This window comes from Neophocaena asiaeorientalis, unplaced genomic scaffold (genome assembly GCF_003031525.2).
Source record: "Neophocaena asiaeorientalis asiaeorientalis breed wild unplaced genomic scaffold, Neophocaena_asiaeorientalis_V1.1 scaffold176, whole genome shotgun sequence".
NCBI lineage: Eukaryota > Metazoa > Chordata > Mammalia > Artiodactyla > Phocoenidae > Neophocaena > Neophocaena asiaeorientalis.
Window position 1 is genome coordinate 665,481 of NW_020175788.1, and position 16,822 is coordinate 682,302.

At 42.7% G+C, this 16,822-nt stretch overlaps 1 protein-coding gene and 1 non-coding gene across 6 annotated transcripts in view; both read right to left on the reverse strand.

Moving 5' to 3' along the window:
- PRKCQ (protein kinase C theta) overlaps positions 1-16,822 on the reverse strand; it is a 143,841-nt gene that overhangs the window by 72,375 nt on the left and 54,644 nt on the right. For all 5 annotated transcript variants that reach the window (XM_024732293.1, XM_024732295.1, XM_024732294.1 and 2 more), the window contains 5 exons: positions 9,726-9,888; positions 7,995-8,026; positions 7,813-7,898; positions 4,705-4,834; positions 700-809 (listed from right to left, as the gene is read on the reverse strand). In XM_024732293.1, coding sequence (XP_024588061.1) covers positions 700-809; positions 4,705-4,834; positions 7,813-7,898; positions 7,995-8,026; positions 9,726-9,888 — 521 coding nt within the window. The remainder of the gene's footprint in view (positions 1-699; positions 810-4,704; positions 4,835-7,812; positions 7,899-7,994; positions 8,027-9,725; positions 9,889-16,822) is intronic.
- On the reverse strand, positions 11,004-11,111 carry LOC112391135 (U6 spliceosomal RNA). The gene has a single exon (XR_003001413.1). It is a non-coding gene; the product is annotated as a U6 spliceosomal RNA (small nuclear RNA).

Here is a 16,822-nt window from a genome sequence, read left to right on the forward strand (position 1 = left end):
CATGAAAGCCATTTCAGATCCCTGGATGTGTAGGATAACCGAATCTCTCCCTCCCCCTGGCACTCTCTTAGGGATCCCATATCCTGTGGATGTCTATCATATTTTACGTACCAGCAGAACGTATTCGCTTCCTGCATACTTTTCTGGGGGCCAACTGGTTTATCCCATGCTATCCACATTATTCGGTCACAAATAAGAATCAAAGGCCAATGGATGGAAAAATAGCTTACGTGGGCAATGCCAACTCTTAAAGAGGGTTTGTCCTTGGATGTGAGGATTCGGCCTGCTAGTGAGTAGCAAGGCAAAAGTTGCCTTGGACTCAGTGTTTTGAAGGCATTCTAGGGATGATTCTAGCAAATATATGTTTTTTCCCCCAGGCTATTATATAGTTGTCATATATAGGTATAAAGCTGGCAATGAATCCTCAATAATTTTAATGAATTTATTTGTTTCTTCCCCTGCTCATTCCATGAAGAATTTAAGATCTTATAAAGATCCACACGATGCAAATACATTAAATAAATAAGTATCTCAAGCGGGGGATGTGGACACGAAGATGAAAGTCAGTGTCAAGGCAAGTACTCGGAAATAGAGTCCACATCGCCCTGTAGAGCTGCTACAGAGCACAGAGCGAAGGGACTGGAATAGTCCTAGTTGAGCTGAAATTGTGGGAACTTGTCCCCTAAAAGCCGTTCCCACCTGTTGAGCGCTCTCGATCATTGCCAGTGCTTCAGCCATTAGCTTCTGGTTTATGCCACAAAGGTTGGCGACCTTTGTCTGGCATCTGTGATGTACGTTCATGCCACATGCTGAAAGGAAGAAAGCGACACCTTGAGCAAGGGCAACAGAACCAACTTCCACGGACTTTGCACGTGATCTGTTTTAGGTGCATGTATGTCCAAGGAATCATTGGCAAATCCCCGGTGCCATCTTCCCAGCAGAGGGAGACACTGAAGGCAAACAGACCGGGTCAGGGCTTTTACGCTGCCACCGCACATTCACCTGATTCCCTGAGACCTTCACCCACACACCAGATGCTCCTCAGCGTGCTGCTGGGAAGTGACTTCCACTAAAAGCAGAACCAGAGCCTGTGGATGGGGAGGAAGGCTGCTCCCAGAATGCACGTCCGCCGTGCCATCGATGAGAGTGAAAAACTGAGGTTGGCTCTTACTCCAGGGTTGATCCCAGCAAATAAGTTGGTGGTAAATGTGGAATGCTGGGGGGAAGGTCATTCACTGCCACTTAGACTGGGGTCCAAGCATCCCCTTTCCCACGTAGGCTGCGAGAGGCTTCTCCACCCTCTAGGCTGAAGCCTAGGGTACAGCCGCAGTCGAAATGGAAATTGAGACAGTGGGGTGGTCTGTGCATATGTGAGAGGCGGGGGTGAAAGGAAGGAAAGTGTCTGGAGACCGTGTTCTCACCACATGGGAGAGTTGGGCTACTTGAACTAAATGATCTGTATAGGCTTCTAGCTCTGAGACCTACGATGCTGGAGGGGTATCTTGATCCATTAGTCCTAAAAACAGCAAGACTGTGCTGTGACTGTGGGAGCCTTCTTGTACTGGGGGTCGGGCACCCCTGTGTCTGTGTAAAGACAATATCGCTTCATGTCATTAGTCTTAGAAAAATGCAAATTCTGCTTATGAAACATCACCATTATGCCAAAAAAAAAGCTACCAAAGATTTCCCAACGCCAGCAGATAGAACTCTGATCTCACGTCCTGCTAGGTTCTATAAAGGTCTATCAACAGGGATTGTTACAGTAGAATTAGGCAGGAGAAGCTATAAAATCATGCCGTTTTAATCTTCTTACCTTATTACTTGCCCATTTGTGTGCAAAAACTTAGCACAGTGATTGGCCTCCAACAGGTGTTCACGAAAGACAACTTTTCTTTCATCTTTATTATTTACTACAATAAAATATTCTTGAAATATTGAGGTGAAATTTTAGCCATCTTCACCTTTAGTTTTCACTAAACAGTTCATAACAAGACAAAATAAAACAGCATTTTCTAGTAGGTAAGCATAAACTATTACTCATCCCAGTATAAAGTCATAAAAATCCACCTGAAGTGGAACCTTTAATATAGTAAAGGTGCTGCTCATAATGGCTTCTGCCCTCTGAATTCTGCCTTGTTAGCTTGACTCCTCCTGGGCTCCCGGATGCAGGTTTTACACTGGGCGGCCCCATTTCCTACTTATTTACTGCAAGTAGAGGGAGGCATGTAGCGAGCATCGAGCACCTTGCTCTTTTTTTTTTTAAACATCTTTATTGGGGTATAATTGCTTTACAATGGTGTGTTAGTTTCTGCTTTATAACAAAGTGAATCAGTTATACATATACATCTGTTCCCATATCTCTTCCCTCTTGCGTCTGTCTCCCTCCCACCCTCCCTATTTGTAATGAGGTGGATAGACCTAGAGTCTGTCACAGAGTGAAGTAAGTCAGGAAGAGAAAGACAAATACCGTATGCTAACATATATATATATGGAATTTAAGGAAAAAAAAAATGTCATGAAGAACCTAGGGGTAAGACAGGAATAAAGACACAGACCTACTAGAGAACGGACTTGAGGATATGGGGAGGAGCACCTTGCTCTTTAAAACTGTAGCGGATCTAAGCTCCTCTCTGATGTGCCGTGAAGAGAGGCCCCATGCCCACTAGGATCACAAAGTCCTAAGTCTGTTACTAACCTAGTAGGTGATAACTGGACTTCAATGAGTGCAAACAGTCCCTCCAGATGACTACTTTCATGGCAATTTCAGTGGCGAGAGAAAGGAGACAGGGTCAGGAGTGGGGGCCCTACTTAGGAAGGAGGCTTACAGGAGAGTAAGAAGAGCGAGCGAGGAAGAGGGGGGGGAGAGACCCAGGGGACAGAGTGAGAGGCGGAGATGCAGATGAGGGTATGGGGGAAGCAGACAGTGCCCAGCCTCTCGGGGTTCCAGGGAGTGATTTGGGGAAGGAGAGGGGGGAGGAGAGGGGACAGGAAGGGGAGAAGAGAAGAGAGGGAGTAGGGTTAAGGAAGCACAGGAGGACAGGGAATGAGGAAAGAGAATGGAATGAAGAGGGAATGTTCGAAAAGGACAGAACCCAGCAGGGTGTGGTGGAACAATGCCAAGGAATCCTGGAAGTTCTGAGCTCAGAGGCACAACCGGGCTGTTGGGACCAGCTCGGCCTCTGCAGGTGGGGCGCCTGGGCTCCAGGGAAAGAAAACCCGACGAGTGAGAGTATCACGGGAACAGGGGTGCCATCAGACGGGGATCTGATTATTCCTGTCCGTTTGTCCCCGCAGAACATTCCAATATTACCTGTTGCCTACGACTCTTAAATACACTCTATACAACGCCCAGCCCACCCACCCACGGACTCTTAAACAGGTGTAGAGAGGAAAGTGCGTGGTGGTACTTTGGGTGATGGAGGGACTGTTCAGGTGAATTTTGACTACCTGTGGGTTTGCCTTCAGTAATGATTTGGAGACCTAACCCCTCCCACCTCCATTAAGATGTCACTCCAGGTTCCACCAGACACGTGGATGCAACCGGGATGAGGACAGGCAGGCAGCTAAGGGTGATCTTCCTCCTTAGGTCGGCACCCTTTATCACTTAAAAGATACAACACGCATTAGCCAGTGGCATAAGTTAAAATGGGGCTGCCCAGAAAGAATAAAGTGGCTTCTGTGTTTAATCAATATCCTATGATAAACCATAATGGAAAAGAATATATAGAAAAAAGAATGTATATATATGTATATAATATATATATACACACACATATATAATGTATATATATAACTGAATCACTTTGCTGTACAGCAGTAATTAACACAGCATTGTAAATCAACTATACTTCATTAAAAAAATTTTTTTAAATAAAATAAAATACAAAGGTCCCTGCTGAGCGAGGCACCTCTGTTTTGAATGTTATCTGCGCTCTGTCCTCCCCTCAGCTGCACTCCAAGGGCAGAAGTACTTCGTTAGTTCTTGTTGGACTTTTTCCTCCCTACCCCCTAATCCTGACATAACAGCATCTCAGTTTCTAAAGGTTTTTGCCCTTGCAGCCTGGACTTTCAGAGAGAGAGAGCTCTTGTGCTTTTTCTCAGGGTCCGGCTGAATAACTCCACGGTGGAGGGCAGCAGGCTCGGGCTCTGCTCTCAGGCCGTCAGCATCAGAGCTGGGCGTCTTCCCGTGCACGTGGAGTTCACAGCACGCTTTGGGGCAGGCTCGCCAGCTTAAGTCAGGCAGTTTTCTGCGCAGGACTATCCAGCAGCGAAACAGACGTGCCAGGCTCGCTCCCTGATGGAGCCACAGACAGAATCGCACTCGCTGGTGCTAAGGAGAGCGGCAGGGGCAGGGCTGGGGCTGCGGAGGTCAGGAAGGGGCAGCTCCAGGGGAGGGAGCCAGTCAGAGGAGAATCAGGCAGGTACCACAGAAGGCATGGGGCCAGGGGCGGTGACATTTGACCTGGAAGACTGGGCACTTCTCTGGGAAACAAGGCATGGGGTGGGGACAGGTGGAAGGAAAAGAACAGCAGTGGCTTGTTATCGGGGAACTTCTCATTCAGGATCACGGGGCTCTTCCGGGCTGGACAGAGAAGCCAGTCACCTCCATCCTCCCCCCCGCCCTGCCCCGCTCCCTGGTTCTCTCCATCAAAGCTGCAAATCCAGCCGCAGGGGGTTCCGGGGGGCCACGCTCATTAAACTCACCGTCACACTTGAGGCCTTGCCTCGCCAGGCCCCAGAGCAGGGTCCCACAGTGCTCACAGAAGGTGGGGCTCTTGTAATTGTAGACCTTAAATCTGTGTGGCATGTCGATTTTGAACCTCTCCTTGTGGAACTGAAAGGGAAAAAGAATGCGTGATGGTCGGTGTGTCCCCACTTCCCCACTTTTCACATCTTAGCAGATACTTTAGCACAGTGAACAGAATAATAAAAACACTGCAGTGATGTTTATTAGAACCCATAATTTTTACTTGTCAAGCCTTACAGTCATGTCCAAAGAAGACAAGAAGCCGTTAGCTCTTCTAGGTCAAGGGCAAGGGGGCAAGTCTGCGGCCTTCCCACAGATGGGCTAAGATTTCAGGAAGAGGAGACCAGGGTTATTTATTTAAATGGGAGCTAAGTAAACGTACTTCCCTTCTTCTTTTTTTTTGCGGTACACGGGCCTCTCACTGTTGTGGCCTCTCCCATTGCGGAGCACAGGCTCCGGACCCGCAGGCTCAGTGGCCATGGCTCATGGGCCCAGCCGCTCCGCAGCATGTGGGATCTTCCCGGACCGGGGCACGCACCCGTGTCCCCTGCATCGGCAGGCAGACTCTCAACCGCTGTGCCACCAGGGAAGCCCTTCCCTTCCTATTTTAATATAAATATTTCCTTTTCTCTTTTAACCTAGCACTAGTGCTTTAACCTTTGGAAGATGTTATATAAGGCCTCCTCTAGAGAAATCGGTTTATTAGTGTGGGAGCCCAAGGTGGGAAGGCTTTTCACACCGCTTATACATGAACTGAAGAGACAAGAGGTAGATAACAGTTCTGCCAGGTGCTGTGATAGACACGTTAGACACGTCACGTGTTATCTTTTACATGTGTGATATCTCATACAACCCTCAAAATACCTCTTTTGAAGCAGCCTCTGTTAGTATCCTGCTTTGATAGGTGGGGAGATTCAGCACAGATAAGGCCAGACACTTGGCTAGGACACACAGCCATCAACTGAGCTGGGATATCTATGAGCCTGACAGTCTGAATCTGAGCCCATCCCCTCTTTCACCATTACTCTTCGCTCTCTCAAAATAAATGTGATGGTTTAAGGGATGGAGAGAAGGGAGATGACAGAGGGATGCTGACAGTAGATACAGTGAAGATTTTCTTTTTTAAAGTGTTGTAGAGTTTAAATTCTCCCCTTTAATCAAACTTATTACATTAACAACAACAAAAAACCAGGCACTTTGATTCCTGGCAAGAATACCAATATGCCTGTGCAGTATAAAAAGTTTTATTTACTTGAGACTTAAAATCTCTACAAAAGTTTTTAATTAAACAATTTCTTTGAGAACATGTACAGTAAAGTGGCCTTCTTTGTTAAAGGAATACATATTCTCATGGTGGCTTTTGGTCAGCATTTAGTCTTTAGAATGGCTATTTAGAATGGCTTAAAAGCTGCCCAGCACTTACTCGAGATATTTTCAACCAAGAAAAAGTGCCTTTCAGAACGCCTATTTCGTAGAAACTTTTCCACATAAATATGAACAAGTGATGGCAAGGTCCAGGCTAGGAGACTTCTACTTCAAATCCTGAACCCAAGTCCAAATGGTTCAAGATGTGTCTGGGAAAGACTACAGATCTGTACTTTGCAACACGACAGTCACTCACCCACATGGGCCAACACTTACAAGGTGTTGAAAAGATGTGCTGTAAGTGTAAAATACGTACTGGATTATGACAACTTCGTATGGAAAAAAAAAACCAATGTAAAATATCTCAATTTTGTATATTGATTCTATCCTGAAATGATAATATTGGAGCAGATTGGGTTACATAAAGTATATCGTTAAGATGAATTCCACCTGTTGCTTTTTCCGGTCTTTAACGTGGCTACTTGAAAGTTTAAAATTTTACCTGTGGCTCTCATTCTAGTCCTACTGGACGTTAGCCATTGAAGTTCACAGTCATGCTTACAATTTGTGATTTTTCCAGGAAAGCTGAAGGCATCAGAAAACGGGAGCAGGCGGGCGGGATGAAAAGAGGCACTGTGATTTCAACGAACAAAAGCCTTAGTCTGGGAGACTGAGATCCGAATTCTAGTCTGCCAGGTGAAAGTGGCTGACCTTGGACAAACTACTTCAACCTCTTTGAGCCTTGGCAGAGTCACTCATAACAGGAGATTATCCCCTTCTGGCTCTAAATTTTAAAAGACATTCTACTCTGGAAAAACCCAACCGATCTGCTGTCTCTTTGCCTACCCCTTTGTTGGAGAAAATCACACACCCGGGAGATGGCTGCCCTCAAACTCAAATGGACTTGCAACTGTGCTTGGCAATCCTGCTGCTTTTCTTGAATCCCCTTGCCCTGCCATCTATGAGATAATTATTTTACAGCTCCTTCTTCCTCCTCAAAGACACTTGCTGCCTTCTTTCTTCCCCTAGTCCTCAGACTTCATCGAGGACCTAAGTCATCTAAGGGAAGCTCCCTCATCTGTCCTTCCCCAAATCTACAAACCTACCTTCATCTACAACCATCTCTCCAGCTCCTTCCTGTGCGTCAGAGTTTCATGTCCATGTGGCTTTGGACCTCTTCCCTCCTTGCCAAGACTGACTGCTTTGGTTGCCTCTCTCTCTCTGCAGCTCCATCTGCCTCCCTCTCCCACAGAGTAAAGTCTAACTTGCCACCAGCTGATACATCTCAAAGTTCATTCTGAAAGAAATACTTGCCTCTCAATATAAGAATTACATATCTGTTACCCTCCCTTGTAAATGCTCACATCTGCATTTTATAACCATTGCCTCTACTCTTTAACTGTCACTTCTAGCTGTAGATGCCACAGGAGTCGTTCTCACATGATTGATCAGAACTATGCTTTCTGTGATGTTTTTCTGGAAAAGGTAGAATCATTAAAATTCTTCTTGTGCTCTCTTATTCATCCCCTCGTTTTGGATCTCAGTAACCATCACCACTGGAGAGGAAAGCGTTTTAGGGTGTGCAAGGAAAAATATAAGCATTCAAATTCAGGCATTAGGAACAAGAATTAGCGGGCTGTAAAATTTAATGTCAGGATAAAATCATCGTATTTCAGACAGAGAGGAATCTAGATCCGTACCATGGTTTCTCGGCTGTTGATAGCTGATCCCGTGCACTTCGCTATAACCTTATCGATACACTTCTTGTGAATTGCTGCATTACATTCTGAAAAGAAATGACTACAGCTTGAGATTTTCAGAAGTTAAGGGACAACTAAACGAAAAGAATGACGATAATACAAAAGAAATCCTTCTGACTTACGTCGACACTGGTAGCCCTGTTTGTTCAGACCCCTGCAATAAAGCACATGTTTGAATGTTTATATGGACCTTTGAGTCAACAGTAGTAGCAAAAACATTTAAAAGATGAACAAGATCCCATAGCTTTCTGCTATCACAGAGCATTTTCTGATCTGAAGCACTAGTCTATTATTAGCCAAGAGTGTTAACATGTGCTTTTATTTATTTATTTTTTTTTTTCCGGTACGCAGGCCTCTCACTGTTGTGGCCTCTCCCGTTGTGGAGAACAGGCTCCGGACGCGCAGGCTCAGTGGCCATGGCCCACAGGCCCAGCCGCTCCACGGCATGTGGGATCTTCCCAGACCAGGGCACGAACCCACGTCCCCTGCATCAGCAGGCGGACTCTCAACCACTGCGCCACCAGGGAAGCCCTGTGCTTTTATTTTAACCTGCTTTGTGAAAAGTCTGATAATTAGATAAATGAGGAGTTGTTGATTTCCCTCCCATTTGCATATTTTCCAAACAAACATGTAGAGATAAAAATGCCTGACCAAAAATGGATAAAGTGGGGGGGGCTTCCCTGGTGGTCCAGTGGTAAAGAATCCACCTTCCCATACAGGGGACGCGAGTTCGATCCCTGGTTGGGGAACTAAGATCCCACATGCCGCAGGGCAACTAAGCCCACGCGCCACAACTACAGAAGAGAAAACCCGCATGCCACAGCTACTGAGAAACCCGCACACTGCCGCAACTAGAGAAGCCCGTGTGCCGCAACGGAAGACCCTGCGTGCCTCAACAAAAGACCCCGCGTGCCACAACTAAGACCCGATGCAGCCAAAAAAAGAAAAAAATTTTTGAATTAATATTAAAAAAAAATGGATCACGGGATCGTGGTAGCAAATTTCCACGTCTACGCTTAAAAATTCAATGTCTCACTAAGCTCAGTACAGATAAGCAAAGATATCTACGTTTATAACATTTTATTTTATAACATTTTATTTCCTCTTTCTGAGTATCTGAGAATATGTGCAACTAATGAATTCTCAAGCTTAAGACCGAAGCCTGGGTAACATTCACTCTTAGAAAGGAAGGAGGTTCAAGTCATTAGATGAAGACAGTTGATGGAAATCCACCAAAAGTCTACTTGACCTCTGGATACCCTGGTTACACAGGGGTTAAGGAGAGAACACCCCAGAAGAGGCGAGAAGGCTGAGGCCAGAGATAGGAGTCGTTTCAAGTCTCCACTCCCCCATAGCCTTCGCTGTGTGTTTACTGAGGGTTGAACAAATCTCTCTGTTTGAGGGCTCTTAAGACACCCAAGAGCCTTGTAAACATTGAAAGCCATTAGCTCCAACGGGCAAGTGTTGCCTTTTGCAGACATTAGTAGCAGCACGGTTGGGCTGTGGAGCTGGTGGCAGTTTTGGCTGTAAAACTGTGCTTACGATAAAGATCTCTCCTTCTTCTTTCCCTTCCCCCTCACCCCCATAAGCCTCCCATTTAATTGGAAACTGAAGTCCTTGGAACCTTTCCTAAGGAGGCTGGTTCCCTTGCTCTACAGGAGTTATATTATGAAAATGTTCTGGAGAGTCACACCCTTTGAACCTTCTCAATCCAGGTGAGGCCACTGGAAACTCTCAAGTGGTACCTATTCCGGCACACTTCCCCAAGGTGGGGCATGCCAGACCTGGTGGATCAAGAAGATGCGACAGAATGCATAACTTGAAGCTTGGAGTGAAATGCTGAGTTACCATACCAGACAAATTCATGGCAGACGGAGCAAAACGTGGGTTGTGGGAAAAAGGTGGCCGTGAACTCATGGCACTTGACGTGGTGGACCTTGGCCTGTTTGATGGCTCCTCGGCGCTGATGCAGAGCAAAGAAGCCTTCGTTCTCGAATTCACTCATGTCCTTTGTGTCTGCAGGAAGAGGACAGGGGACAGAGTGACATTCTGCCATATGACTGTCAGAGCTTGCGGGAGCGGGGTTGGGGGAGATGGGGAAGGGACAGAGACTGACGAGGAATGAGACAAGCATCAAGACCAGCAAACCCCAAGTGCTTTTCTTTTTTTTTTAATTTTATTTTATTTTTTACACAGCACATTCTTATTAGTTATCTATTTTATACATATTAGTGTATATATGTCAATACCAATCTCCCAATTCATCCCACCCCACCCCTCACTTTCCCCACTTGGTGTCCATACATTTGTTCTCTACATCTGTGTCACTATTTCTGCTTTGCAGATAGGTTCATCTGTACCATTTTTCTAGATTCCACATATATACGTTAATACACGATATTTGTTTTCCTCTTCACTCTGTATGACAGTCTCTAGGTCCATACGTGTCTCTAAAAATGACCCAATTTCATTCCTTTTTATCGCAGAGTAATATTCCATTGTATATATGTGCCACATCTTCTTTATCCATTCATCCGTTGATGGGCATTTAGGTTGCTTCCATGACCTGGCTATTGTAAATAGTGCTGCAATGAACACTGGGGAGCATGTGTTCTTTTGAATTATGGTTTCCTCAGGGTATATGCCCAGTAGTAGGATTGCTGGGTTGTATGGTAATTCTATTTTTAGTTTTTTAAGGAACCTCCATGCTGTTTTCCATAGTGGCTGTACCAATTTACATACCCACCATAGCGCAAGAGGGTTCCCTTTTCTCCACACCCTCTCCAGCGTTTGTTGTTTGTAGATTTTCTTTTTTTAAATTCTTTTGCTGATTTTTTAAACATCTTTATTGGAGTATAATTGCTTTACAATCGAGTGTCAGTTTCTGCTTTATAACAAAGTAAATCAGCTATATATATACATATATCCCCATATCTCTTCCCTCTTGCGTCTCCCTCCCTCCACCATCCCTATCCCACCCCTCTAGATGGTCACAAAACACTGGGCTGATCTCCCTGTGCTATGCGGCTGCTTCCCACTAGCTATCTATTTTACATTTGGTAGTGTATATATGTCCATGCCACTCTCTCACTTTGTCCCAGCTTACCGTTCCCCCTCCCTGTGTTGTCAAGTCCATTCTCTAGTAGGTCTGCGTCTTTATTCGTCATCCTTGCACAGGGGCCATACAAATCTTCTCTGTATTGTTCCAATTTTAGTATATGTGCTGCCGAAGTGAGCACTGTTGTTTGTAGAATGATGGCCACTCTAAGTGGTGTGAGGTGATACCTCATTATAGTTTTGATTTCCATTTCCTATTAGTGATGTTGAGCAGCTTTTCATGTGCTTCTTGGCCATCTGTATGTCTTCTTTGGAGAGATGCCTATTTAGGTCTTCTGCCCATTTTTGGATTAGGTAGTCTGTTGTTTTAATATTGAGCTGCATGAGCTGTTTATATATTTTGGAGATTAATCCTGTGTCCTCTGACTTGTTTGCAAATATTTTCTCCCATTCTGAATCATAAATGGGTGTTGAATTTTGTCAAAAGCTTTTTCTGCATCTATTGAGATGATCATATGGTTTTTATTCTTCAGTTTGTTAATATGGTGTGTCTGATGAATTTGTGTATATTAAAGAATCCTTACATCCCTGGGATAAATCCCACTTGATCATGGTGTATGATCCTTCTAATGTGTTGTTGGATTCTGTTTGCTAATATTTTGTTGAGGATTTTTGCATCTAAATTCATCAGTCATATGGGTCTGTAATTTTCTGTTTTTGTAGTATCTCTGTCTGGTTTTGGTATCAGGGTGATGGTGGCCTTGTAGAATGAGTTTGGGAGTGTTCCTTCCTCTGCAATTTTTTGGAACAGTTTGAGAAGGATGGGTGCTAGCTCTTCTCTAAATCGTTGACAGAATTCACCTGTGAAGCCATCTGGTCCCTGACTTTTGTTTGGTGGAAAATTTTTAATCACAGTTTCAATTTCATTATTTGTGATTGGTCTGTTTATATTTTCTATTTCTTCCTGGTTCAGTCTTGGAAGGTTATACCTTTCTAAGAATTTGTCCATTTTTTCTAGGTCGTCCAGTATATTGGCATAGAGTTGCTTGTAGTAGTCTTTTATGATGTTTTGTATTTCTGCGGTGTCTGTTGTAACTTCTTTTTCATTTCTAATTTTGTTGATTTGAATCCTCTCCCTCTTCTTCTTGATGAGTCTGGCTAAAGGTTTATCAATTTTGTTTATCTTCTCAGAGAATCAGGTTTCAGTTTTATTGATCTTTTCTATTGTTTTCTTTTTTTCTATTTCATTTATTTCTGCTCTGATCTTTATGATTTCTTTCCTTCTACTACCTTTGGGTTTTGTTCTTCTTTCTCTAGTTCCTTTAGGTGTAAGGTTAGATTGAGATTTTTCTTGTTTCTTGAGGTAAGCTTGTATAGCTATAAACTTCCCTCTTAGAACTGCTTTTGCTGCATCCCATAGGTTTTGGATTGTCGTGTTTTCATTGTCATTTGTCTCTAGGTATTTTTTGATTTCCTTTTTGACGTCTTCAGTGATCTCTTGGGTAGTTAGTAACGTATTGTTTAGCCTCCATGAGTTTGTGTTACCTTTTTTTCCCTGTAATTAATTTATAATCTCATAGCATTGTGGTCAGAAAAGATGGTTGATATGATTTCAATTTTCTTAAATAAGTTTATCCAGCCTGGGACTCTCTGTGCTTCCTGCACTTGGGTGGCTATTTCCTTTCCCATGTTAGGGAAGTTTTTGACTATAATCTCTTCAGATATTTTCTTGGGTCCTTTCTGTCTTCTCCTTCTGGGACCCCTATAATGCAAATGCTGTTGCGTTTAATGTTGTCCCAGAGGTCTGTTAGGCTGTATTCATTTCTTTTCATTTTTTCTTTATTCTGTTCCGTGGCAGTGAATTCTCCCATTCTGTCTTCCAGGTCACTTATCTGTTCTTATGCCTCAGTTATTCCACTATTGATTTTTGCTAGTTTATTTTTCATTTCAGTTATTGTACTGTTCATCTGTTTGTTTGCTCTTTAATTCTTCTAGGTGTTTGTTCCTTAATTTTTCTAGGTCTTTGTGAAACATCTCTTGCATCCTCTCGATCTTTGCCTCCATTCTTTTTCCAAGGTCCTGGATTAGCTTCACTATGATTATTCTGAATTCCTCTTCTGGAAGGTTGGCTACCTCCACTTCATTTAGTTGTTTTTCTGGGGTTTTATCTTGTTCCTTCATCTGGTACATAGTCCTCTGCCTTTTCATTTTGTCTATCTTTCTGTGAATGTGGTTTTCATTCCACAGGCTGCAGAATTGTAGTTCTTCTTGCTTCTGCTGTCTGCCCTCTCCTAAGTACTTCTTAAGGTTGGTACAATACGAAGCATCTTACCTTAATTCCATAACAGGATTATCAGAGGGTGTATTGTTATAGGATTGGAACCATGAGGCTGGATTACTGGTTTGACCCTTCACTCCTCTTTCATGACACTGAGCTATATCCTCTTTCAATTTTTAAAAACAAAAGTCAGAACATTCAAGGTATTTACCAGCCTCTCCTATTCACTGTCAATGATGATTCAGCCAGAAAAGGCAGGAAGTGGCAAATACTTTACCTGTAATTCTAGAGAATAACGTGGTTACTGACAGTAAGTTGGAAATGACATTTTTTTTTAAGGTCCCAGTATGCTTTGTATCTGGTTTTTTATGGACAAGGAAAAGTAGGAGGGAGCTGGCCAGACTTCTGAAGACAAAAGAACTTTGGGAAGTTGTTTATGCTCTGGTTCCCGAGGCCCACAGTAATCAGAGGCACCAGCCATAGATTACACAGGTCAATGTGGAAAGGGCCAGAGATGAACAGATCACTGCAATTAAAAAAAAAAAAAAATGTAATCCTGGATGTTACCTAGTCACCTACATCAAATCATCGCATTCACATTTCTTCAGTTCACCCTGGGCTCTGGATATTTGTGAAGGTACTTTGGGTAGTAACTGTCCACAGTGCCCAATACCCAAATGACATCTTCCCAAAAGGCTGGTAGAATTCCGAGAATACCAGTGAGAGTATCAGCCCTGGCTGAAGCCCAGGCCCAAAGAAAACACACAACAGCAAGGCAGTCGTGGTTTAACAGCACGATGGAAACTCTAGCATGTGAGAGAGTGTGACATGGTAAACAAGAAAGAAATAACAAAAATAATCATCATCACTAAAACAAGGGTAATGAATTTAATGATTATAGTTCCTACAACCACGATTTTAAGTAGCTTGAAGATTCTTGGATGACTTATTCTATTTATTTTTTCCAAATACAAAAAATGGAGGTTTAGCGAGAATAAGGGGCTCATGTTTCACAAATGAAAAGAGTTCACAATATTTAAACTAAATTATTTCCATCCTGGCTAAGCCACGGCAGAGACTGGACAACACACTTGAGGCAAACGTTCCTGCCAAAGTACTTTAATTTCCCCACCCCTTAGAGTGGCCAGCCTAGAAACACACTGGGTGGACAAAGGCGGGGCATGGAGGTGGAGACCTCTCCCCCAGGATGCAGCCTAGTCTCAGGACTCATTTTAGGACAAAAGTCTTCTCCACAGGGCTCCACAGGTCTGTTTTACGGAAACTCCAAACTTCCAGATAAAAAGCCTTCCTAATAAAGAGCTCCTTAGATAGGGCTGAATATTTTGCCTAATACTTCATTAGGCAATTTAAGTCTTTTTATTAGGAACTGGGTCAGAAATAAACTAGGCTTGGTGAATAAGGGATTAAATTTAGGGTCACTAAGGCAACTGCCTTCTTCTTCAAGTTCTGGTTTAAGTGTAGAGATCAATTTACAACTTGGGACTGGCATGGTAGGCCATTTGTCAGTAAGATTTGACTCATTTTTATTTTGGTCCAGATGTAATGAAATAAAATAAAGCATAAAATTACTTTTAAATTCAGGGATGGAAGTGGATTATTCTGGGAACCCTATCTGTATGACTGTAAAAAAATTATATATATATATACATATATATATATATAATTATGTAAAAATTATATATAGTCTAATACATAAACTATTATATAATAGTACAGACTACATATAACTATATTTATAAATATAAAATAGTCTGTATTAGAATATAACATTGTACATTTAAAAAATGCCAGAGAGTATTAAAAAGGAATTCATTCCCTTGCTCCTTCCTGTGATTTCCTTTATCCTCTGAACATTTCAATCATTACAAGAAAGTAAATGTATAAAAGCTCAGAATTTTAAACATTATCCTTGTATTTACTGTTTATCTCTGAAGTAATTTGGCCTTCTGTTTGTTTATTGGCTTGAAATAAGTGCGTTGGTTTTTGTATGTTTTGTTATTTCTTTTATAGTGATGGCACCCAATCTATTTATTTAATCTGTCACTTGTTTGTAGTCAGTTAAATCACAAATATTTCCTGACCAGCTATGAGCAAACTGTTGTGCTGAATGGTGTAAAGAACTATGAGACATCACCCCTAATTCTGAATGGCTAATAGCCCAGTCAGGAAGACACGGCACTCACACAAAGAATAGACTTGGAGATAAGTACACACCCATATTTTTTAGGAGGTAGGAAAAGGAATTACAAAAGAGGCCATGAACAGGCAGCTAAAAAATTAAGAGGAAAACTTGAATAATATTACATCAAGCAATCCAAGAAAGAATGGGTTTCTCAGCGTTGACTGAAACAGAGGTGTCAAGGGAATTGAAGGTTAAGACACATGCATTTGTTTTGAGGATTTGTTCTCTTGGAGAAAGCCATTTAGCAGATTGGTTGAAATATAAGCCAGACTCTTAGGGTTTAAGAATTGACAGAGTAGTGAAGAAACAGGGACTGATATATTAATCTACTTTCTCAAGAAATGTGTCAGGGAAGGAAAGGAAAGAAAAACTCATGGAGGTTAAAACATTAAAAAAATTTTTCTTTTCAGGTTGGAGAAGATGGCTTAATTATGTATGTCTTGGCAATGAGGCAGAAACCAAAGAAAGACAGAAAAGTTGAAGGTGCCAGAGTGGAAGTGTGACTGATGTTACAGAGCTGCTAGGGGTGAGAGCCAGGAGACCAAGAAAGGGAGGGACTTTCTCCGAGGCAGAAGAGCGGGAAGAGATGCAGGACGAAGCAGCTGAATCCTAAAGTGCAGAGACACACAGAAGACGTAGTCTCTCCCAACTACACTGGAGGTAAAGCCAACCTCCAAGAGTAAGAGAAGATCAAGACACCTTCAGCAACCAAGGAGTATGGGCATGTTTGGAATAGCCACTGTGTGGGAACCAGAAGAAAATAAAAGGAATTTCTAAATGCCAGAGTGAGTCCAACTGAACAGTTCAACAAACATTCATCGGGTACCTCCTACGTACTCAATGAAATAGGAATATGAATGAAATCATGCCATTTGCAGCAACATGGCCAGACCTAGAGATGATCATACTAAGAGAAGTAAGCCAGACAGAGAAAAGACAAATATCACACGACATCGCTTATATGTGGAATCTAAAGAAAAAGAAAGACACAGGTGAACTTATTTACAAAACAGAAATAGACCCACAGACATAGAAAACAAACTTACGGGTTACCAAAGGGGAAGGGGGTGGAGGGATAAAAATAGGAATTTGGGCTTAACATATTCACACTATTATATATAAAACAGATGATCCACAAGGACCTACTATATAATACAGGGAACTATACCCAATATTTTGTAATAACCTGTAAGGGAAAAAGATCTGAAAAAGAAAGTATATATTGGGTTGGCCAAAAAGTTTGTTTGGGTTTTTGTGCAACTCCTTACGGAAAAACGTGAATAAACTTTTTGCCCAACCATATATACACGTGTGTGTGTGTGTGTGTGTGTGTGTGTGTGTGATGTATGTAAAATAGATATATATATCTGAATAACTTTAATGTACACCTGAAACTAACACAACATCGCAAA